General features: G+C 49.0%; 1 protein-coding gene across 1 annotated transcript in view; it reads right to left on the bottom strand.

Moving 5' to 3' along the window:
- The window catches only part of EFCAB6 (EF-hand calcium binding domain 6), a 221,107-nt gene that overhangs the window by 49,835 nt on the left and 146,168 nt on the right, over positions 1-25,104 (bottom strand). The window contains exons 21-23 of the mRNA XM_032882820.1: positions 22,743-22,975; positions 12,122-12,218; positions 7,820-7,938 (exon numbers count right to left, since the gene is read on the bottom strand). Of these exons, the coding sequence (XP_032738711.1) occupies positions 7,820-7,938; positions 12,122-12,218; positions 22,743-22,975 (449 nt within the window). The remainder of the gene's footprint in view (positions 1-7,819; positions 7,939-12,121; positions 12,219-22,742; positions 22,976-25,104) is intronic.

Raw genomic sequence — 25,104 nt, 5'->3', positions numbered from 1 at the left:
TGACCACATGTGGAAAAACCTGCCAATCCCATGCTTGCTCGCCTCCGACACACAGAGACCTCTGTGACCGTTTCATTTGAGCAGGGGTTGGGGGGTAGGAAGTTTAGGCAAACCCTTCATGCACTTGTGCTAAAACCCGCAGAGCATCCCGGGAGTTGGCATGCCATCCGTCCTCCCCCAAGGCCAAGTGGGCCGTTCCCTGAAGTGCCTGCAGAGCTGGGGTGGGGGAGGGGCCCTTCTCCACTTGTCACTTCTGTGTCCTACACGTCCGCTACGTGTCTGACTTCCACCTGCCCTATTGGCATCCAGACCCACTGTGATCAGGTACTCTGGCTTACAAGGAAAGGAGGTTCTCCTCCAGCAACTGCGAGGTAGCACAGGGTGGAGAACTCCAGGCCTAACAGATGCTCACCCGCCCTGAGACCCTGGCAAGGCCCTCGGCCACTCTGGGGCTCTGGTCCCTCCTCTGCGAGCCACTGAAGGCCTTCCTAGACCCAGGTCTCAGGCCAGTGCCCTGACTGCTGCTCTTACGATATTTACGGGACCACCTGAGGCCTTTCCAGGTGTCTGTCATTAGTGCGACCTTAGTACTTGTACCCCCACCCCGCAAATGGCATTCTCCCTTGTATCCAGTGAATTTGGTTTCTTTTTTTTTTTTTTTTAAGATTTTATGTGTTTATTTGACAGAGAGAGAGAGATCACAAGTAGGCAGAGCAGCAGGCAGAGATAGAGAGAGAGAGGGAAGCAGGCTCCCTGCTGAGCAGAGAGCCCCATGTGGAGCTCAACCCCAGGACCCTGAGATCATGACCTGAGCTGAAGGCAGAGGCTTAACCCACTGAGCCACCCAGGCGACCCTTGGTTTCTAAAACAGAACCAAGTGACACACCCACAAAAGGAGGCCCGTAGGGTCTCTGGCTGCCAAGGCACGTCCTGTGGTCTGGGCAGGGTAGTGACCCTCCAGGCCCCATGGGGTCTTCTAGCAAACAACTCTTCCTGCGGCTGGTGGTTAGAACCTAGCTGCAGAAAGGACAGGTTATTTTCCATCCATGTCCCCGTGAAGGGAAGGGGAAGGGGTGCCACTTCTGAGCTCCTGGGTGATGCCAGGGTCACAGCTCTCTCCCCGAACTGCCTCGGGCCTGACTAGCCTGGGGCCAAGCAGAGTAACGTGGTCCCACGACTTTGCTCAGGACACCCCTTGAATAAAGCTCTCCAAGGCTCCCCGTTCCTCCAGGAGGGCTCCTGAAAGACCGCTGTGGAGACCACTCCCTGACCAATGACCCCTCTCTCTTCCTAAGTCAAAAGTGCAGTGTCTCCACTTCCGTCTGGACTTCCTCTGCGCCCACGGTGAGGATCGATGGGTAAATGTGCCATGGGGAGTAGACCAGGGCCCGGCACCCATCGAGTGCCCGCTGGGGTTTGCTGCTGCCATTCACCATCGAAAGGCTCGACCCCATCTTTAGAACGTGCCTTCTGTCCCTGCTGGACGGCAAGTTTCTTGAGGGACAACCACCAGCGACCACGCCGTGTTACCCTTACAACAAACTCCCGGCGCCGGGCCACAGGCCTCACAAAGCTTGGTTATCAGTCCTTGTCTGCTGAGCCACTGCGTACAAAGGACACGTGTTCCTAAAGAAGCACATGTCATGCACAAGAGATTACTGACAACAAACTCTAAATCATGACACTTGAACTGAATGAAAAGACACTTCTTAATTACTTCATTAATAAGGATCATAAACATTCTATTCTCCTCGCAAAGGAACAGAAGACCAGATTGCACAATTGCAACTAAAATATTGTTATGAATGGGGATAATAAGAGAGTCAATTCAGCTGACATAACCTCACCCTTCATTATATAATCCTTTGTGTAACATTTTTAAAAATCAACTTGTCTATAAAGGTTGAATTTTAAAATGGCTCTGCAACAGATGTGCTAGCGAAAATGTGCCCATACACAGAGGACCCGTAAAAGCTTGCATTTGCATGTGGCCATGGCCACTAATTTATGATATAATCCGATTCCTCTGTCCATTTATCGCGCATCCAGCAATTCAGTTCAACACACGATTTGAATACGTTCACATCAATGGCTTTGCTTTGCTCCAAGTCTTAGTCCTTTATGCCCAGCTCAGGCATGATTCTTATGTCATTGGTAATCCCACCGTCTACCACCTCTGACCCCAAAGTTAGAGGGTCTGACGACCCCGGCCAGGCAGCCGAGGCAGACGTGTCACCTTATGCAGCTTGGGACATACAGATCTTCTCAGGTGTCACCCACGGGGTGGTCTGATGGCTCCCATCCCTGTCCTTCAGGGTACAGCCTCCCCTTGCCTGAGTTGGCCACAGCCACCAGGGCACAGTCAGTAAGTCCTGGTGGTGTCCCAGGTTCTGGGGCCATCCAGGGCCATGATCCCTCCATGGTGCTCCCCAGTGAGGGGTGGTCTGGCCTTGAATAAAGCCAGGCCGGCAGGGGAAACACACTCCTTCAAAGACCACGCCCCAGAAAGCCTGACAACTTGCATCATGAGAAGTTCTCTATGATGAGCTAGGAGCCCACCTGGCCAGTTATCCCCAAGTACTTCCAAAACTCCCTCCCAGCTACCGTGTCCTGTTCAGTGTCCTCTTTCCTAACCTAAAGACCTGGTTCATTGGACGCTTTCAAGTCTTCTCCCCGCTCTGGGCTGTTCTTGTCTCAGTAGCTAACAGCACGGCACCCCCAAGGCTCTGGCCATGGCTGAGCCCACGCAGACGGCCAGGCTTCCCGGGAACTGGGAGTCACAGCTTCTCCCACGAGCTGGTACATTCAGCACAGGTACCTTGCATAGTCTTTCCATGTTGGAAGACCATGATACAACTTACCTACCATATCAAGAAACGTGCAAAAATTGGGCCTTCATGACCCCCAACACCTTCCCTCAATTCCACTTGATCAAGACCACTAATCGCATACCGTTAATTGGGAGACGTGCCTCCTCCAGCCTTCCGGTCATGTTTCTAAAGCATTGTCTTCATAGCATTTCCAGCAAAGTCGGTTTTAAATCCAAAATAGTTGAATTCCGTCTGATGAACGGAGCTACAGGAGGTGCTCTGCCTGCTGAGCAGGTCCCTGAAGAAGTGCCTCCCTCAGTGGGCCCCCTGGTGTTGGTGGTCCCCAAGCTGGATAGGCTCTGGGTCTCAGGCTCTGCTGTGATGGGCAGTGTCCTTCCTCTCCCATCCCAGAGTACCCCCTCCTCCGGGCTCTGGGCCTCTGCTCACTGGGATGCCCGTCCTCCACCTCTGGCTAAAGACTGTTTATCAAGACTCAGCTCAGGCCTCGCATCTCCCAGGGTTGTCGGGGGGGTGGGGGATCCGCTCCCTAAACACCGGTCCAGCTCCCACCACCCGCGTCATTGTGTTCCGTGCTTACCCGCCCCACCGAGCTGCGAGCAGCCTACGAGTGGGGGCTGCCTCGTTTCTGGAACCCCAGCCTCCAGCACAAGGCCTGCCACTTAGAAAGTTTCAAGAAATTCCCGCTTCGTGATTGCTTGGATGAATGAAGGAATGAATGAATCCACTTCCTTCTTGTAATTCATTCTTAGCAATCTCTCCAAAACCACATCAAACACCCCACTCCTGAAATCTCAGTCCTCCCGGCTCCTGATTCGGCTTCCGCGAGCAGGTCCCCTTTCACACCAGCCTCCTCCAGGCTGGAACATTTTGTTCCTTTCATCCTTGATAAGCCAGCCTACGTTCCGGCTCACTTCACACCACACCGATTGGGCGCTTCTTGATCTGTCCAGTGCCTGTGCAGTGATCGGGGGCTGCAGGGCAGCCCCCGACAGCGGGCGGGAGGGTGTCCCTTTGGGGCCAAAGCCCACCCAAGCCCATGTGATCCTACAGCTCTGTGGATGCCCCCACAGGGCTCAATGAAGCCACAAGCTAGAAGCTGGCTGGCTCCCCAAACCGTCACTTGGAAGAGAATCGCCCAGAAGAGCTGGTAAACGCTGTGGACGCTGGGTGAGTGAGAAACAGAATGTCCGTTTGCTGAGCCACTGAGATGTGGGGCTGAAGTCATTAATTTCCTTCCACAGCACAGACCAGACCCTCTAGACTACTCTAGACGCTCTAGAACAGTACGCTTCACAGGCGCTTAATCAACGTGGAGTGGACAATGGATGCCATCTTTTCTTCTTGTCGGCATTCTGTATTTTACTCTAGTTTTCAATTTGTATTTTCGAAAGGGCAGAATGTTATTTGTCTACCCACTTCCTCCTCTCTATTCTGGGGGGGCTTTCCTGTTCTGACAAGCAGACTCCCTGAGCTGGCGGCGTGTGTCACGTGGGTCCCAGCTGCCCACGACTTCCATGTGTCCCCAGGGGGAGAACGCCCCTCCCACTGTTAGGGCGACTGGAGGAGGCTCCTGGTGCGTGACAGCCCCTGGCTGGCCAGCAGCCTCTCGTCAGCTCAGCCCCTCCTGCTCCGCAGGCCAGGGGTGGATGTGGGGTGTGGAGTGGGGCAAGGCAGCTGCCGTCACCAGCTGACATGGGGTGGTTGACAGGCGCAGGCCAGGAGGGTGAAGGGGGGTGAGGATGACTGGCTGAGATCACACCATGCACAGAGAATGGGGGTGAAGGCCTCGCCACCAGGTCACCATTTATCGTGTCTGCCAAGAATGTCACGGGTGCTTCGTTGTTGTCTTTTCTTTCCCTTTATGCTTTTCTGGATTTTCTGAGACTTCTAAAATGAGTATGCGTTCATATCACAATTAGAAAGGAATTTCTAATCTATATGATCTTTTTGCTGCCAGTTTTTATGCCAGGTAGTCTGCCTCTACCATTTGGTCCCCATCGCCCTCCTATCTGAGAGATGACTGAAGCCAGAGAAGGCGAGCCACTGGCCCCCGTCACACAGCTCAGGGTGGCCAAGGGACCAGGTGCAGCTCTCATTCGGAGCACGGCCCTCAGCAAGGCCCAGTAGGGCACTGCCGGTTCTCTTCCCAGTTTCTGCGGGAGCATCAGATCTCACATAACCTCCCTTTCCAGGCTGCAAAAGGCCTATTTGCTCTTCCTAAATCTCTCTTGCACCTGTCACTTCCTTCCCAGTCCTCCCCACATGGCCAGGAAAGCTCACCACTTCTCATTTGGACCAGTGACAGAGTCCCTAACTCATCTCTGTGCCTCCCCTCCAGCCTCCTGTAGGTCGTCCTCCCCACTACGGCCAGAGTGATCTTTCTAGGACACAGGCCTGTGTGGGTCTTTCCCTATTAAACACCTGGCTTTAGGATAGGATCCCTACATTGTCCTGCCCTTCGTGATTCGGATCAGCAGACGTACGGCCTGCTCTCCTGCCCACCTGAGACACTTGCACCCTGGGCACCCAGTTATTCTGCAGTCGTAGAATGTGACACCCTCCGTTGCCCATTAGCAGAGACGTTCCTCTGGTGACTCTCAACCCTACGCTCATCCTTCCGCACATCTTCTGAGTGACTCCCCCAGCGGCTCGCAGGGAGCTGTGCCCGGTCAGAAGGCGGGAAGAGGGCCACTCTGGTTATTTCCACGTCCCGCTGTGGCTGTGGCCATGGCTGCTGCTCTGCACATGGCTGAGCTTCCAGCAGATTCGGAGGCCACTCAGGGGTGGAGGCATCTTCCTGACCTCCAAGAAAGACCCTGTTTCTCTTTTGCCCTTCAGTCCTGGGTTGGGAAGCAGTTTCCTGATCTCTGGGTGACCCCCCCCCTCACACTGTGTGAGCCCACTGGGGCAGCAGCCTCTGGGCTCTGAGTAAGCCCACAATCCCCCTTCAGACTTCTGCCCTCTGACATCTGTATCAGTCACTGTATTCAGCCCTGCGTGGCCAGAGATGGTAGAGTGGTTTCTGCTTTCCTGCCTAGATCCTGGTATGACCATTCCTGAAGCTTCTTCCGTCTTGAATACCCCTCTCCCTTCTTCCGTGGAGGTAATTCCACATGTGACAGATGCCATCACGGGTTTCCCTGCCATAGTTTGTTTTTTGCTCCAGGACACACATCCACACTGCTTCTCCCAGAATCCCTTGCAGGTGGGAGCAGCCATGTGAAGGAACTCGGGCCAACAGAACGTGGGCAAGGTGATGGCCCCATTTCTAGGCCTGGTCTCTAAGAGGCTGACCACATGGTCCTCTGTGCTCTTTCCCGTTCTCTGCTGGCAGACACAGAAGATCCAGGGGGTGGTGGGACTCCTGGCCCCTGAACGATTTGAGGGCAGACCTCCTCCCCCAACACTGACACCCACACTAGGTGGAGACATCGTTATCAGGACAAGCCCCTGAGATGTCGGCCCCATTTGTTCCTGCAGCTAGCCTGCCCTGACCAACTCACTGCTCAGACAAATTGAGCAGAGCAGAGTGAGGCACAGAGACATTAAGTAACTTTGCAGAGGCCACACAGCTCTAAGGATGGAGGCAAGAGCCATGACTGCACGCCTGGTGGCAGAGCTTTCCCTCTCCACCCCTCACCATCCACGGCGTATAGGCAGCTGAACAAATGCAGATAAAATTCTGACCTGACACAGTTTTCAGCATGGGGCAGACTTTGTACATTTAATAATGTCAAAAAAATGAATAAAGAACCCCGGAACCATTCCAACCTTGCTCCTACCGTGACAGCTTCCTTCTCCTCCAGGGCCCGCCGTCCTCCCACTTTTATCTCCCATCCCCCTTACCATGGTCCCTCCTCTGGCATTTGTCACAGGTGACACTGTGTCCCAGCATCTGGGTTACTGCTTGTGTCCCCCAGATGGGTCCCAATAGGGACCAGTCACCTTTCATCATCTAAAAAGCCTAGAGTGAGAGGTCCATCCATGTGTCCATGTACCCCAATCTTTTGGTTACTCAGTGGGACCTACTCATTTCATGTACTGAAAGGGAATATGAATTAGGAGCCTAAATTGGCCCTGTGTTGGAGCTGATCTAAAAAAATAAGGATTCTGTAAGAACTTCAAGTTGCTTTTCTAAATTAGACACAAAACAGCCCACCTAATTCTAAACTCGGCCAACGTTTCAGCCTTCCACTTTGAACAGATGAAAAACTAAAAAATTACATGAGCTGCTTGGTGAGTCTGGCCCTGAGAGGGTGTACGATACTGGCGCGCTGTCCTGGGGGAAGGCAGGCGGCGGCGAACACATCATGAAGACGGAGGTAATTCAAAGATGGATCCAGAACTTGGAAATGGACCGCATTGTTAGCGCACCTTGAAACTCAGACATCTACATGGGGAATATTGCAACTGGGGGCCTAATTCAGGAACAGCTACGTCTAAAATTCATTTTGAAAAATGTAACCAATATTAGATATTATGTCCAGTTTAAGACACCCTCGGGAAACTTCTCCAAGTTGCCAAAAGTTTGGTTATTTTCTCTCAACAAATTACTTATCTATAAAACAGTTGTGCGACATTGATTTCCATCTTTAGGCAATGGGGAGAGATGGTTTCTCCCCTTACCCACTGTGACTCTGTCTGCTGCGCTAGTTGTATTAGAATAGAGTCTTTGGAGAGTGACTTAGTTTTTTAAAATGATACAAGTTTGGACTTAAACTCTCTGTTCCTTGCAAATGCCAACCTCTCCAGTCAGGTATCCATGATGAATGTTTTAACACGATTCTCCATGGTCGTAAAGACCAGCCTCTTGGCCAAGGCTGCTTTGTTGAGGGAGCAAGGACACAGGACAGACACAACCCAGTGGAAACCTTTCCAGGTCCCGCATTGCACCCCCAAGTGGCATGCCAGGTGGGGGCTCAGTGTGCCGCAGCCAGCAACCCGGGGCTGCCAGGATAGACAGAGCCGAACCTGCCGATTCCACTTACCGCATCCAGAGCTTTTCAAATTCCCTTGGCGTTAGTGGAATATCAAAACCATAGAGCGCGTTCTTTACGTCCCGCCGCCGAAGAATGCCATTGCCCTCATTATCAGTTTCTATAAAATTCTAGAACATGACAAAACAACATTTAGTAACATATAAAACATGTTCATGGCACTCTAGAGGATTGCCAGTAGTCAATATCTCAAACAATCTAAGACATTTCTCTCCCCATCTACCTGCTTAATTACTTTTTTATCAAAGTTCCAGATACCCTGGCCATTCCTGTGAAGGAGGTAACACAGCAAAATACACACCAGTATCACATACTGGAAGGGGCTTGTTTCTGGGTAATGAGTGGTCTCAGGTGTGTGGTCGGGATTCTTCTCCTGACCAATGACTTGGGTTCAAAACTACTAGAAAGAAGGGTCAAGCAGTGCCTGGGAAATGAGACTGTAGCCCTCTGGCCCTAAGGGGGGATAAGACGCGTGAGACCTCAGCTGTTATAGCTTTTTTAATGTCGCCGAGGGGAGCAAAATGTATCTGGGGATTGTTTGGCCATTTAAGAGAGCCACAGACTTAGAGGTGATGTGTGGAACTTGGCACTGACTTAAATTGTTTGCACGTAATAGCTCATCTGACACTCCTTGTGACAATGCTGTAGAGTCAGGGTTAGGATTAGGGTTAGGGTTTCAGAAAATAATACTTACAATAGCGTCAAACCCAGAAAGTCCTAAGAACAAATCTTACCAATGATTGCAAGACTGCCACACAGGAAAGTCTAAAACTTTATTGAACGATATTAAAAATACCAAAATAAATGGAGATACACTACGAGCACAAACTGGGAGGCTCGAAATTATAAAGACATCGTTTCTTTCCCAACGAATTTCCCAGTAGGTTTTGTTCCTTTGTGCAACTTGACAAACTGATTCATAAACTCTTCAAGAACAAGGAGGAGGCACTTGCCTGCCAGCTGATTAAAACGTGTCACTGAGTTATGGTGACTGCAGGGATGTGGTGTTGGTGCCAAGACAGACAGAATGACCAGTGGAAGAGAGTGATGACCCAGAGACACCCACGGGCCTTGATGCAGGATGGTGGTGATGCCATAGGTCAGGGAGGGAAAAGATGGGCTTTATAGGGGCTAGGCAGCTGGGTCTCCCTATGGAGGAGTGGAAGCAGAGCCATGCCTCCCCACATACAGGAGACAGGTGGTGTGGATTTCAAGACCAGGATGTGAACGGCTGCCCTGGAAAGCTGCTAGAAGGACCTTGGAAAGCTGCTGGAAGGACATCTTCACAACTTTGGGTGGGACACAGTTTCTTGGATGAGACCTACAGGGACATGTTAATGCATCTCACTACCTCAAAAAGAAGAGCTTGCATTTGCTGAAAGATACTGTATGAGAAAGTTGGAAACACAAAACACACACTGGGAGAAGACATTTGCATCACGTTATCACTTATCCCAGACCAGGAGCCGAACTGTTGTACGAGTTCCTGTTGACCAATGAGAAATAACCAGACAACTCAGTGTGAAGACTTACAAGCAGGCACTTGACGGAGAAAGGAAATCAGACTCAGGAATAGAGGAGATGATGTTCATTCTCATTAGTGACCCCATTAGTAACCCACACGTGCTACTCAGCGCTGCAGTGAAATACTGTCACGCATCCAGTGTGGAGGAGAAAAGAAAGTCTGACAGTACCAAGTGCCATCACAGGAGAGCGGAGTAGCTGGGACCGAAGTCAATGGCCCACAGAGCCGAAGCTAGTCACCGTCTGGCCCTTGACACAGAGTGGGCTGCGCCGTCTCAGACGTGGACAGTGTTCTCTGCCTTCATCCGGATGGTGGTTACGTGGCGGGACACAGCTTGGGATACATGTTACCTTCAACGTGCCTAAACTGCATGTACATTACTATTATGTGTATTACAATATACATACGCTACGTGTGTTCGTGCATATCAGAACACAAATACACACATGCTATATATAATCTGTATTCTAGCCCACTGTACGTGTGGTGTGTTTTCTAGTCCACTGCAGAGCCACAACTTAAAAACAAGCTTGAAAGCGAGCCACTGCAATCGTCATTCACACCATTCCTTAGCGCCCTTCTTGGTGCTTATACCTCTGTCTCTTGGGGACAGAGACCATGTCCTTTGTTGGTCACTGTGTCTTTAATATCCTGCAACTCTGCATCCTTAACTCATAATAATGTTTGCTGAAGAACTCAGTGAACTTGTGAACTTGTTTTCCAAAACCACTTCCATGGGTAGGAGCCCGTGAGGCCGCCCAGGATGGGACGGTGGCTGTGCGCATCCGGGCGCTTGGCCGGAGGCATCCTTGGCCCAGCCTGGCTGAGCGGCTCGCCGGGGCCCACGGCTCCCTTCCGCTACAGGGGTGCGCCAGGGCCGGGGACCCCCTGCCTCACCCCAGGCAGCTGTTGTGAAGGCCGCTAGTCTTAGCTACGCGCCACTGAACTTTCCGCAGGTTCAGGATTCAGACGAGTGCCTTCAGAGCTTTATTCAAAATAAAGCAAGAGTGGGCAGAGCCATCCGATAGGCTGCCTTCAGAGCTTTATTCAAAATAAAGCAAGAGTGGGCAGAGCCATCCGATAGGCTGGGACACGCAGCGCCAGTCAGTCCTGTGGGGTCTGGGCGAGGTGTGGGGACAGGCAGGACGCCTGACTCCCAACACAGCAGCCCCCCACACCCCTTCGGAGCCACTCTGATTGCTCTTCCTCTGTCACCTGCCGAGTCGTCCTCCCTCCCCACACTTCCACCAGGCCCAGTTCTAGAAGAGACAGACCCGAGGCTGCTGGTTTAGCAGCAGAGTACTCCGGGGTCCCCGCGCCGCCTCTGAATGCACTGGGGGTGCCGTAGGGCATCAAGGGTAAAGATGACCTTGAGAACACACAGGATTCAAGATGTGGAGAGGCGAGTGCAGAGGACCTGCTTGCGGCCGTGGACACAGAGACAGGGGTGGGGAGGGTGGGGGGTTGGGGGGATCACCAGCCCAGGCCAGGACAGGCCCAGGCAGGGAGCAGAGGAGGCCCCACAGAGCCATCCTAGAGCTGGCGGGGGAAGCATTTCAGGAAGGATGGATGCCAGAAGACGGGAACAAATAGCTCTACGGCCCTCTGGTCACACCCCAGCATCCCCAGAGCACCGCCTGCTTTGTTAAGTAGCTGCCTGTGCTCCTTGACTGCCACCTGCCCTGGCCGGTGAGCAGACCCATGGAAGCAGACAGACCTTTGTCACCACCGAACCCCTGGCACAAACCCATGCTGCTTAATCAAAGTGGGGCAGGGTGCAGAGAGAGCGAGCAGTGGAGGGCAGAGGGCATGTGATGAGGGAGGGAGAAAGAAGGGACAGAGGTAGCGGGGAGGAGAAGAAAGGCTGGCCGAGAGAAGCCAACGAGAAGGCATGGAGAATGGTGTCACACAGGGTTCTCTGCCCTCTCCCAGCAGGCACGCCTGTGCGGCCCGCAGCTCACAGCCCAGAGCTGGCCCTTCATTCCCAGGGGAAGGCTCTAGAAGGCCAGGCCTGCCCAGTGGGCGTGCGAGGACTCGTTCCATGTGATTTGCACCCTGGACTGCTGCACAGTCAACTCTGAGCACAGAGGACTGGGGAAAGGCAGCCCAGGGGCGGACCAGGACTTACAGGACAGGACATCATGTTGTGCACAGGCCTTGCGAGAGACAAACATAGAACAAAAAGGACCAAATGAAGCAAAGTGGAGGCATTCTTCACAAGAACATGAAGATACCTCCATTGTGTGGTTTTAAAGATGGTCCCCAACGTGAAGCTATTGTGTCCTTGCTGCGTTATGAAAGGACCCCCCCACACTCCAGACTTGGGATGAACCCAGTCCTGCATGCTTGGTTCTACTGTCCTGGGGGTGCAGCTGCCGTTAGATCATAGATCGACACCACATCAGTGTACGTGACTGCCCGTCAAGGGCGTTCACCTTCAAAACGTGCTTCTTATAATTGTGGAAGTTAGGAAGAAATACCACTTAAAGATGCATATTTTGAACTGTGTCATTTCTTTTTAATTTTTAATTCATATCAAACCTGAGATAAAGCTAGGAATTTCTGTCCATGTAACTCCAATAATTAGTCATTTTCCTAAACACCAGTTGACCTTGAATGTGAGAATTTATTTTAGAAAGTATTTTAAGAAGAGCAAAAGTCACTGATTGGGTATACAAAGACTGGATCGAAACAGCTTGACCATCCGGATGATCTGGGAACACTGAAATACATTTCCTTTCCTTTTAAGGAAATAATCATTTTCTTACCTTAGATAAGTCTGACCATCTGGTTTTTGCTTTGGTAACAAGATACTGATGAGCCTGTTCACAAGCTAGTTCTGAATCTGCGACCTTCTGTTTTGGTCTTAAAAGAAAAAAAATAAATAACTGTGTTTAAATTTAATGGACTCATTAATCTCCCAAGGGGTTCCCCATCCCTGTTCGTTTCAAAGACACCGCTGAAGTCTGTGATTTCACATCTGGTCTAACTTAATTCTTAAAATACAGTCTCATTTCCCCAGCTGTATGTTAGGGAAGTCTTCTTAAATTTTATAAGTCCTTGTTTATTTTCAGATAAATGCTGTTCAACTTTTTGTGCAGCTCACAAAACAAACAGGGCTCATTTATTCTCCGAAGGGGGAAAAAAAAACCCCCACAATAGAATAGTAAGTATCTTTAGAAGAAAACAGCTAAAAACTTTTATTTCTGAACTCACTGGGATGACTGGCATGCAAACTTCAGGAACAATGGAGGTGGATTTGCTTATTACTCCGTCCCAGCTGCTGTGCACAGGTTGGGTTTAGGGTACATAAAATGATTGAAATTCTGTTTATTTCCTTACAGAATGATGGACACAGAAGACACTGTAATAAACACCCAGTGCTTACTGCTGGAGCTAGGCCATGCTGAGGGGCGGTGGAGGCCGTGGTTGGAGAAATTTGAGATGCCTTGAATTCTTCCACTAAGGGAGGGGTGTATGGAAAGCTATAAAATCTTTTCCGACTTATTCCTCTGTAATTGTTTTGCTCCTAGAGACACCTCTCACTCCATTTCTGGGCACCCAAGCTTTCTGCACCCAGATCTGCCCTTGAAATACTCCCCCTACAGATACAAGAGCACCAGAGACATTCCTCCAGCAAGACGGGCCATGAAGACATCACCCCAACAGTTTCCTGAAATGGGTTCCTATCTGAGACCGCACTTGGAACCCGCACTTATGCACGGGCCTGTTGGCTGATGAGCGCATCTTGCCTGAGAGTGGGTAAGAGGGACACGTGACTGAGGCATCCAGCCCCTCAAAGAAATTTCTCCTTAAGGGACCCAAGAAAACCAGTGCGGGGGACAGACTGCAAAGAAGCTCCATGTAGACCCTTTAAACAAGTATTATTTCTGGTTCCGCAAAAGAACCGACTCTAAGAAATAAGGTCTAAAGTCAACCGCCATGCAAATGCAGGCATTTGTGTGCTCCAAATGACAGAAGTCAAAGGTTTATGTAATCCCCAAAGAAGGGCGGCTTTGAACATGACCGTCTGTGTGTGACGCTCAGGTCAGCAGCGCTGTGAGGATTTCTGGGGTAATGATGGCCACCGTGAGCTCAGGGACAGGTGAGGGATGAGCACTGCCAGTCAGGTGACCCACAGGATCTTGAGATTTCCCGGCAATGCCGGCATTACCATCCCACTTTGCAAAAGAGGAAGCTGTGGTTTAGAGAGGTTAAATAATTTGCCAAAACCACACACCGCCAGTACCTGGGAGCCAATCACTCTCAGGTCTCTGATGCCACCTCACTACCATTTTTGCTTCCATCTGAAGCTACAGGTTTGGTGCTCTTTTAACTTCACTCTTTGTAGGATAAGATCCATTAAATATTACTTCTTTTTTTTTTTTAAGTAGTCTCCATGTCCAGCATGGAGCCCAATGTGGGGCTTGAACTCACGACCCTGGGATCAAGACCAGAGCTGAGATCAAGAGTTGGATGCTTAACCAATGGAGCCACGAGGAGACCCCAAATATTACATTTCACAGAGGTGAGGGCCACCTTTGGTTTTTATGCACTGGGAGTCTTCTTTCCATTGAGCATTTTTGTTTCAGCAAATGCAGCACTGCCAGCGTGCTGCTGAGGCGCCCAGGCTGGAGAAGCAGAGCCTGCGGCCTCCTCCCACCAACCAAGGCTCTCCTGGAAGCGCCACTCTGTCCTGAATTTTGCAAACAGATGGCAAACCAGGTCACGGCCAGCTAGAATCAACAGAGCAAGCAGTACTGAGTGCTCTGCCTGGCTTCTCCTTCCAGTCCCTTCGAAGAAATGCTGCTGCTCCCTGACAGCTGTCCTGGACCACTCCTCCCCTTCCTTGACAATCTACAGTGCCCTGCACCTGCTCGTCACCAGGTTCACTGGTGGCCATGATCATCCTGGAAACCTACACCGGGATATTGACCTGTGTACCACATAGAAAGGGTCTTATTTTAATTACATCAGCTGTGAATTACATACACAGTGACTCCCCCTGTTGGCAAATGCCAAGTTCTGGCATTTACTCAGTTGGCAGGGTACTGAGGACCAGCAGCAGAGTGGGTGGGGTCTCTTCCCTCTTCCTTAGTTACCATTCAAACAGACCAAATGCAGATGGGCCCAGTTTCATTCTCCCCCACTGGGCAAATGCCGGCTCATGGGGGCCCATGGGTAAACCAGGCGAGCATACCCCTCTTTATTGAGGCCCTCACCCCAGGCTTTAAATTCACCAATTATTTCTTTATTGCCGAATCCAGGGGTCTTTGCTATTCCACGTGTCACTAATAATCTCTCCCCCTCTGGTTGCCTTCAACATGTTGCTCTTTAAATGACACCATGGTGGAGGTTGGGGGACACCTACCCTGGGGCCAGGCAAATGTGTGCCTTCAGTCAGTGTGATTTTCCCTCCTTCCCTGGCTCCCTCCACCCTTGATCACTCCTCTCCTTCCATCGCAAAGTTTATTCTCTCTTCTGAAAGGTCATCCCTTCTCATGTCCCCAACCGCCCCCTGATGCCATTTACGCACATGTCTGTACCGCTAGTGCTATAACGTCACCTGCTTTTCTGTTCCATCTCTCTCCAACTGCCTACCGGACTTCACAGAATCATGGAATTTCAAGGGTAGAAAGGGATCCAAGGGTCAACCAGTAGTTCACCACTAAAGGTTTTAGAAGGTTGGTGGGATTATGTTGCATATTCACAATCATTGCTTAAAAGGGCTGTAGGTCCAGATGATGAGTATTCCCCTGCCTTCACCTTTAGACTCCTTCTAAATCCAACCTGCACCCAGAGGTCTCACCTAAACTCCCCCCAAAGGATGCAGATTCTATGTCTGCAAAGTTAATGTATCCACACTGATCTCACTATCTAAACACATATCCAAACAGCCCCCACCAATCTGATTTCTCTTCTAGGCCATTAGTCTTGATTATTTTCTTAGGGACCCACGCTCAAACCAGGGACTCCTACAATTTTCCCATCCATTTCTCCCCTGTCCCATTTTACATACCAGTTTCCTTTAGAGAGATCAGAAGGTTTTTCTATGGCCTTTTCCAAAGCTACTGGTTTCTACTCCTATTACCTGGCTCTTTAGATCCTGATAGTCAGGAAGATACAGTCTGCCTATTAGCCAGTCTGCCAGACACAAATATATATGAACTCCTACTATGTGCTGCTCTAGGTCCTACAAACACACTGACCAACAATGTGGACAGAGCCAACATCCTCAAGGAGCTCATGCTGCAATGGTGGGAACTTATAACACACATGGAAAAATGAATGAATCAGATAACTTCAGACACTGAAGACGGGTGAGAGGGGAATCTTCAGCTAGGAAGGCCAGGGAGCAGCTCTTTGAGGCATGAGTGATGAAGAGGCAGCTGTGTGATCTCAGGGACTAGCACTCCAGGCAGGTCAGGAGTCCTGAGATGTGCCTCTGGTCCCAGTTAAAAAGGAGTAAGCACACTCCCATCCTTTCTCCCCCACCAATTACAGCTCAAAACTCTAGAGGGAAGACAAAAAGTAACCCTGAGGACACTAAAAAGTAAATAATAGGAGGCTGATGGAGATGGAAATCAAAAGTTGAAGAATGACTGATAGACTGTGAGTTTCATGCGTTCTTTACTGCCCGTATTCCCAGCTTAGGCTTAAGGGCACTCCTGATTCTGGAACTGTGTAGCAAGCATGGACGAAAAAAGCTTCAAAAGAAAGCCTGTTCTTCTGACCAAAGAACTCGGAAGGAGGGTCCTGAAGAACAAAGAGTATGGTGGGAGAATGCCTCTTGTCTCTTTTCACCCTCCCAGTCCTGATGCCAGGACTCCCAGTTACAAAACTGTACTTTTGTGACAGGGACGGCAGCAGTAGTAGGCAAGTAGGTCCCTAAGACTGCAACTCTTCTCTTTCACCAGAGGACACGCTCTGTGTTCCAAGAATGTGGAAGGTATCCACATTATTGTTTTTCTCTCACTGTGTTGCCCTGGGGTTGGACCCAGTCATAGGAAGTATATAACAGTATAGATAGGCTAAAACCTAGTTTCCAGTCAGAAGACCAAAAACCAAGGGCCTTTCTTGGGGCTGGAGATTATGGGGAGAAATAGAGAGGAGAGATCTGGAAAATGGGCTGCCCAAATCTGTGCAGGAAGTCCCAGGTTCACCTCTGCTGTGCACGTATGTGAAACTAGCCCAAAGCAGCACAGCAGAAACCTTGAGAACTTGACCACTATGTAGTGAAGACTTGCTGCCATGGCCTTGAAACTAACCTCACAGGGAAACCACAGAAGGCAGGTCAGGACTTGCAGTATGAACCTAACTGGATTGATTTTCTGCTTAAAAAATAAATATAAAACAAATCAATATACTACTGAGGATTTTAACAGGGCCAGAGCATCATAATATAATATTAAAAGTGTCCATGATAAGATCCAAAATCACTTGGTATACAAAGAACCAGGAAAATCCCAACAATTTTCAAGGTAAAAGAACAGAAACCCAACTCCAAGATGGCCCAGATGTTGAAATTATCATATTTTAAAGCAGCTACAATAACCATGAAGTAAGAGTAAATGTCTTTGAAGTAAGTGAAAAGACAGATGTTCTGAGCCAAGAAATAGAAGCTTGAAAAAAAGGGCTGGGGGAAGACAAGAATCAAACGGAAATTTTAGAACTGAAAAATACAACTGAAATAAAGTTTTCACTGGATTCACTCAATGACAGAATGCGGATGACAGAGGAGTGAGTCAGTGAACTTCAAGAGAGATGAATAGAATTAATCCAATCTGATCCACAGAAAAAAAGGGAGAATAATATAGCCCCAGGGACATATAGGTACTTGTGATGCAAAATCACAAAGTCTGACATTCATGTCATTCGGATATAAGAAGAGGAGGAGGGAGAGATTGGTACCAAAAAATTTTAAAACATGAGGAAATAATAGCTGGAAACTTTCTAAACTTGATGAGAAAAATAAATTTAAAGATTCAAGAAGTTTGGTAAGCCCCTCAAAAGATAACAAAGTCATACTCAAACACATCATACTAAAACTTCTCAAAACCAAAGATAAAGCAAAAGAAGTCTTAAATGCAACTTGAGGAAAATTGCAAGTGCCACCATGGGGGCAAGACCACCTGAATGACAAAGACTTCTCACCACAAACCATGAAAACAATGGAATCACATTCACAAAGTGCTGTGAAAACAACTGTGTTAACCCAGAATTCTATACCCAACCAAAATACCTGTTAGGACTGAAGAAGCGAGAGACATCTTCTCAGTGAAAGAAAACTAAGACAATTTGTCTCCAGTAGACCTGCTCTAAAACACCTGCTGAAGGAAGTCCTTCAGAGGAAGGAAAATGACAGCAGAGAGAAATTTAGAACTTCGGAAATAAGGGAAGAGAAGCAAAATGTTAAGTATAAATACACTATTTTTCTCAGATATCAAAGTGCATGAAGCATAAATGGATAGAATGGGAAGGAGGCATAGACAAATGCATACTGTTTTTGGAGACTTTAACACTTTTCTCTTAGTAACGGATAGAACAAACAGAAAATAAGCCCACAGAAGACCGGAACACTATTAAGCAACCTGATTTCACTGGCCCACTCTACCTAACAAGAGGCAAATACACATTCTCATCAAGGATCCATGGAATATTCACCAACACAGACCATCTCTAGGGCTGTAAAATGAAGCTGAACAAATGTCAAACAATTAAAATCACACAAAGCATGTCTTCTGACCATGACAGAATTAAACTAGGAATCAATCACAGAAAGATAATTGGAAACCATGCAAATATTTTGAAGTTGACAAAAACACACTTTTAAATAATTGTGGATCAAAAGAAAGTCTCTAGGGAAATTGGATAATATTTTTAACTGAATGAAAATTAAAACCATAACATATCCAGGTCTGTGGAATGTAGCCAACTCAGTGCCTCTAAGGAAATTGACAGCATTTAGGGTTTTTCTTAGAAGAGAAAGAACCCAACTAAAAAAATCTGAGTTTCCAAACTTAAGAAAATAAAAAAGAAGAGCAAACTATTCTTAAAGCAGGAATCATAAGGAGGAGAAATCAATGAAATTTAAACAGAAAAACAATAGAGTACAATCAATGAAACAAAGTGGTTCTTTGAAAATATCGACAAAATGATATATCTTTAGCTAAAAAGATCAAGAAAAAAGGAGAGAAGACACCAACTACCAATATCAGAAATGAAAGAAGAGCTATCACTAGAGACCCCAGAGATATTAAAATAATAATAAAGGAGGAATACTACGAACAACTTTATTCCCACAAATTTAACAACTTAGGTGAAATGGACCAATATCTGGAAAAACACAAACTACAAAAACTCATTCAAGAAGGAAGAGAAACTGTGGATGATCTAACTATTAAATTAATTAGATTCATAGTGCGAGTATTTCCAACAAAGGAAACTCCAGGACCTGATCACTTCTTTGGTGAATTATATCAAATATTTAAGGCAAAAATAACAATTCTATACAATCCAGAAAATGGAAGAGAACTGGCATTCACAACTTTCAGCATTTCTTAGAGATCCTTCAAAGAACAACAAAAAAAGTGTTTATTTTCTTGATGAGATAAAACTCATCCTATCTTGCAATACCACATGGGTCTTTGACCCTCTCATATATATTACAGGGTCTTAGTGATCTTGATTTCAACTTTACTGATCGATTTCATTATCCTAAAAAGTGGTCAATCATTACTCATTGTTTCCAACTACTCTAAGAAAAGAGACTAAGAGAATGATAAGAAAACAAAAAATGAGGGAATTGCCTAGCCGATGACATGATATTGAAATGAATCATTCCCCAGTCTCCTGATCGTACTGCCCAAAGTACACCAGCATCTTTCAAGAAGTTATAAAAGGAGACAGCACACTATCTTCATAGTTTTCTGTTAGTTTTCTTGAACACAGTGAGAAATTCAGAATGCTTATTTCATGCTCAAATGGCAGAAGGAAGAAAATTGAGATAAGAAGATGTTTCCCAATGATCAGACGAACTGGAAGAGGAATGCACACAGGTTCACACTCCAGATTCCAGTGAGGATGGTGAAACTGATCATATAAGCCAGATCTCTTGACAAGTGAATGATAAATTTCTAAGAACAAAAGGGAAATTTGGTATTTTAAATTCAGCTAGCCATTCAACAGGAAGGATCTGATCATACAATATTTGTGACAAGAAGCTGGAGCGTTTAATTTTGCTAAAAGGACATGTGATGGTGTTGTTTCATCATCTACGGTGTACAGTCACCAAAATGTACTGATGTGGGTTGTCAGGAGATACATGGACAGGCAGGAGTGTCTTAAACAAGGGAAGAGACTGGAAGGGAAGAAATGATATGAAAGTGAAACAAGTCATTGGACCGATCACTCTAATTGGTATTTATACATCTAAAAATGAAAATATTTGCTGTTATGGAAGAAACAAGATGGTCTTACTCTCTTCAATAAATTTACTACCCTCAAAGTTTTCGAAAGTATTGTGTTTTGATAATGCCGGTGGAAAGTGAGGGCCCAGAAGGCAGAGGAGCCCCAGCAAGAGGTTGGGATGGCTTCCAGAAAGGGATGCCACTGAGATTTGGCTGGGAGAGGAGAGAGAGGCTGGTGTGGTGGTTGGGTGAAAGAGGGTGAGGTGTCTAGGTAGAGAAAGGGGCCCCTCCAAACAGGCACCCTGGGTTCACATTTCACCCACCACCCATCACCTGGGTCCTTTATCTGGAAAGTCAAGTAGTCGTGCCCTCCCCCTGCCCCAGGGTACTAAAGGCTATGTCTTCATGAAGCATGGGCATGGGGTCTGGCCATGGGAGGGTCTGGTTTTCTAAAGCAGTGCCTTAGTTGGGGTCTCTGTGCTGTCTCCACCAGACCCTTGGAGGCCACACTAGGTCTCCCTGGGCTGTAGGCTCTCCTCCTTTACATCCATCCTCTATTCTGGGGCTGCTGAAGGATCTTTCTGCTGTGCAATGTGATCCCCTCCCTCCACCGCACAAAATCCTCTCCTGTCTGCTGGAAAAGGATGAACTCCTTGGCCTGGTTCTCTGGTCCCTTCTCAGCTGGCCCGCCTGCCTCTCCAGGACTCCCCCCTGGCCCCCCACCCCGTCCCCGTGCATGCCACTTCCACACCCGAATCCTCTCCCCATTTCCCAAATGTGCTCGACATTCCCACCTCAGATTTTGTAAATGCTGTTCTCTGGCCTTGAACCACCATCTGGTAGCCTGCACCTGACAAACTCCTACTCTCACCTCAAGATCCCACTCAGACGTCCACTTTTCCTGTGTGCCTCAAGCAGGCTTAGCTGCTCCCACCTCTGTGGCACTCCAGACATCCTCACGTATCAGTGTAGCTTTTTATTTTTGTCTCTGTCTCCTATACAGCCGTGATCTCCTTCAAAAGGAGCCTTATTTGTCTCTGTATCACCTTGGCCTGGGGCAAAGTCTAGCACATCGCAGACCCTCAGTAAATGTTTGCTGAATGAAGGCACACATACAAATAAGAAGGCTGAGTCATTTGAATGGGAAGATGGCGCTTTGTGGTTGAAATTTTCTAGGTTGGTTCTGCATACATGCTCCAGAAAATTCTTTGGGAAGGATATTTTTGTATTGTTTTAATGTTAAGCAATCAAGTCTCATATTAAAACTCCTCAGAACTTGAGCAATTGGAAGCAGGTGTCCAATTCACATGCTATGTGATCATTTCGCTTAGAAAGAGACTACAGTTGTTTTCTCTCTGGCTGGCTTTTCTTAAAGTGCAGGCAAAATAAAACCAACGAATTCGAGAGAAAAATTAAAGAGTGATATCAGAGGGCCTCTGCAGCCTAGCCAAGTATCATGCAGTCTGGCCCAGCAATGGGGGCTCCTGAGGGCCCCCCGCTGCAGGGCGCTCCCTTGCCTGATGGAAGGAGGGGCCACCGGTACCTCAAGGGCAGAACAGCTAGTGAATGTTACAACCATGCAGAAAACATGTCCCTGCATTGTCATAGTGGATGGGAACGCTTGCAGAAATAGTAGTAGTGTTCTTCTAAAAATTGGTCAAGGAGTAGCTGAATAGCGTCTTCATTCAAGCCCACTGGCATTCAACAGATCTCAATGGCTTTGGCATTGCTGTTACAACTTAAGGGGGCATCCGCTGTCACTGGGGGAGATGGAGGACACAAACGGAGTTCCTGCCGCGCTGACATGCAGACTCCCCTCCTCGCTGGGAGGGAGGCTGTCACGGAGTGGAAAGGGGCCTGGGGCGGAGCACCGCCTGGGAGAGGACTGGAGGGGTCTTTGCATCTTCCAAACCGTTTGCACGGCTGACCCCAGGTTTATGAAAAGAAGAAGATATACAGTCAATCCTTGAACAGTGAGAGGGTTAAGAGTGCCAACCCCCACACAGTCGAAAATCCCCATGTAAGTTTTAACTCCTGCCCCAAATTACCTACCCATAGCTTAGTGTTGACTAGAAGCCTTACGGAGAATACAATCAATTAGCCCCTGTTGTGTTTGTTACATGTGTAATGTACTGTATTCTTACAATAAAGCCAGGGAAGAGAAAATGTTAAGAAAATCATAAGGAAGACAGGTGCCTGGGTGGCTCAGTCGGTTAAGCATCTGCCTTCAGCTCAGGTCATGATCCCAGAGTCCTGGGATCGAAAATCATAAGGAAGAGAAAGCAAAGTTATAGTACCTTACTGTATTTATATATAAAAAAAAAATCCATACTTTAAGTTTAACCTGCAGAGTTGAAGCATCCTGTGCTATTCAAGGGTCAGCTGTGTATGTATACGCTTACATTCATAAGAGAAGCCTGAAATGATACGCGGGTTCCATCAATTGCCATAAGGGGTTTTGTGGTGCCAGTTCACATGGCTTGCATGGGCTGCCATGTTCATGCCTGGCCAAGTGTTCTCTTGACAAGTGTTAGTGGGCAGCCTCCCACATGGCCCAGCACAGCTCAGACAAAGGGCAGGGTGCCCAGAGGTCTCAGAAGGCTGAGCCCATACATCCAATCCCCCACTTTATAAAAGAAAAAACGTAAGTGCATGTCTCTATTTGTGTGCCTCGAAAGAAGACTGGCCTGATTCCCAGTGAAATGCCAACACGAGGCTCACGGGCGGCTAGATGAGGTCATATTGTCTCATCGGCGCCTGTAATTTCTAGCTTTTTTACATTGAATGCTGTCTCATCAGCGCCTGTAATTTCTAGCTTTTTTACATTGAATGCATGTTCCTTTTGTGATTTTTCTGGATCCACCAAAAAAAGACAAAATAATTGCTCCCAGGGGGCAAGTCTGCTCCCCACCTGCTGTGGGCCCAGCGGGAGCGTGGGACCGGGCACAGGCAAAGGCACTGAGGCATGCTGCCCTCTTACCTAATGAGTCTCTGAGGCGCGTCATCCATCCTGAATGGTCTCTTCTCACACAGATTTCGAAATTCCCGATAATTTAGAGTGAAACTGAGTCTCAAGCCAAGAAGGCCCAGGAAACGCTCAAACTCTTCGTCTTTAAGATTGAACAGTAAGTGCAATAGCAATCTGTGAAGATCATGCGTGTTGATGATGCCGTCCCTGTCACTGTCTATTTTAAAGAAGGCAGAGTAGGGGTCCTAAAAACAAAATGCACACGTCAAATCACTTCCTTCTGAACCCCGATGACAGCACTTACAACCCCACACAGACGGACTCATCTCCAAAATGAGGAAGGGGTGGCATTCCCACTCCTGCTTTTGGGAGATCTCACTCCTCCAGGAAAATCCTTGCCATGATACTTCTTTCCCAGGAAACGATACACCATGTTCTCCGGTGGCCTCTTTTAATGCAAAGAATCTAGGGAAAGGGACAAGAAAGGCTTATCCTTCCCTTCCCCTCTCTCTGTGTTTTTGGTACTGTTCCTTCCAGCACTGGAAGTAAAAGGATGCTGGAGCTTTCAGGGACACAGAAACATCTAGATATCAGTGTTTCTACAGAAGTTTCATGATGTTTGGTGACTTCTGTCTATAGGAGAACAAGTGCGGTACTGGGGGGCTCCCCCGAGGCCATCCAGAGGCCATGGCCTGATTCTTGAGGACCGTGCCGAGGCACCAGTCCTGTCTGAGCTTTGCATGCCTGCTGTCCCCCCAGGATGTTGCACAGGTGCATCTGCTGGGTCAGTGGGACTGTGGAAGGGCATGGCCATCCCTGTCCTGCAGATGAGGAGGAGCCTAGGAGCGAACATGGGATTTAGAGGCTGTATGGCACTACTTGGAGGCAGGCTGTTCAATTTCAAATCCCAGCTCTGCCACTTCATTTTGGGGTCACCTTAGGTGAGAGCTTTGACCTGGCCACGTTTCCTTTTTCTAATCTGTAAAATGGGGATCGTGAAAGTCCCAACTCCCCGGGCGGTGGGGCGGGTTGAACAGGCTAATGTATGCCAACTGCCTGGCATGTTTTCCAAGGGCCTAAGCATGCTGTCTCTTACTGGTACTGCTGCCTGGCACCCGGGCTCTGAACTGGCTCTGTCTCGGCTGATGGCCGTGCCTCTCGCGTATGCACTTCCTGCGTCTCGGGCTTGGAAAGCCAACGCGATGGCCCCAGCACCCACGGTCTCCACCAGTACTTGACGCAGCCCCCATCCGTGGGTCCACCTGGTGACTCCCGGGGCGCAGCTGCACTCATACCTGCACGTCCCGGGAGTTGCCTTATTTATCGCAAAGCGAGACCCACTATGACTCAAGTGTCCAGTCCAGACGTTTGGGATTTTGCGGAGAGGTCTGTCTGCACTCCTGCATTTACTCAGCCCCTCCTGCGTGCCGCCACTGTGCTAGGTGGGCTGGGGACCAACTTCCAATGCTGCCCCTGCCTTGCAGGGCACCACCATCTGGCAGGCAGGCACCTGTGTCACCACCACCGGGGACTTGCTCCGGGTGCGGGCCACCTCCTTGCTGCAGATTCCTGTGACACTGTCGGCGCCGGGCCCCCGCCCCCCGCCCCCCGCCTTCAAGCTCACATCTGCAGGGGCGTTGGGGCATCCCCGCTTGTACATCAAACCAAACAAGCCCCAAGTCAGGTCCCTGACCCCCAAGCCCCTGCCCTCAACTTGCTCCTCCTCGGCGTTCCCACCTCTGGAGCTGACGGCGCTTTCTTCCAGCCGTTCAGACCACAAACCTCGGTGTCATCCCTGCCCATCCTTTCCTCACACGCGCCACAGCCAGCTTCTCCCCGTTCCACCGCCTCTCCCCGGATTCCACAGGAAGCTCACAAGGGGCTGGAAGCCACCCCCACCCCCCAACTGTTGCCACCACTGGCTCGCACAGTGGCAGGGGTGATCCCACCACAGCTCAGGCCGGCACCAGGTGCACCTCTGTTCATTCCGCTGGCTCTCCGCCGCTCTCAGGGTCCAGTCCTAAGTCCTCCACCACGGCCCCCAAACCCGGCGACCCGTCTGCCCTCATTTCCTTTCCCTCACTGTCCTGAATGTGCCAAGCCTGCCTTGGGCATCTCGGGGAATCCCCCACAGTACCTGCACCCTTCGGCACGTCTGCTCCAATGTCCCCTGTCAGGGAGCATTTCCTGACCCCTGCTCTGGACAATGGCACCCTGATCGGTCCCTGACACCCATCCTGCCCTTTTTCTTCATAGAACATGTCACCACCTGACACACTAGAGATTTGTTTGTTCACTGTCTGCTCCCTTTCTGGAAGGAAGACGTGTGATGAGGGCTCTGATCCGTTCCCTGTATCTCCAGCTTAGAGCGGGG

This window comes from Lontra canadensis, unplaced genomic scaffold, assembly GCF_010015895.1.
Source record: "Lontra canadensis isolate GAN:19392208 unplaced genomic scaffold, GSC_riverotter_1.0 scaffold84, whole genome shotgun sequence".
Classification (NCBI taxonomy): Eukaryota; Metazoa; Chordata; class Mammalia; order Carnivora; family Mustelidae; genus Lontra; species Lontra canadensis.
Note: the sequence above shows the minus strand (reverse complement) of the source record. Positions and strands in the feature narration are given on the sequence as shown.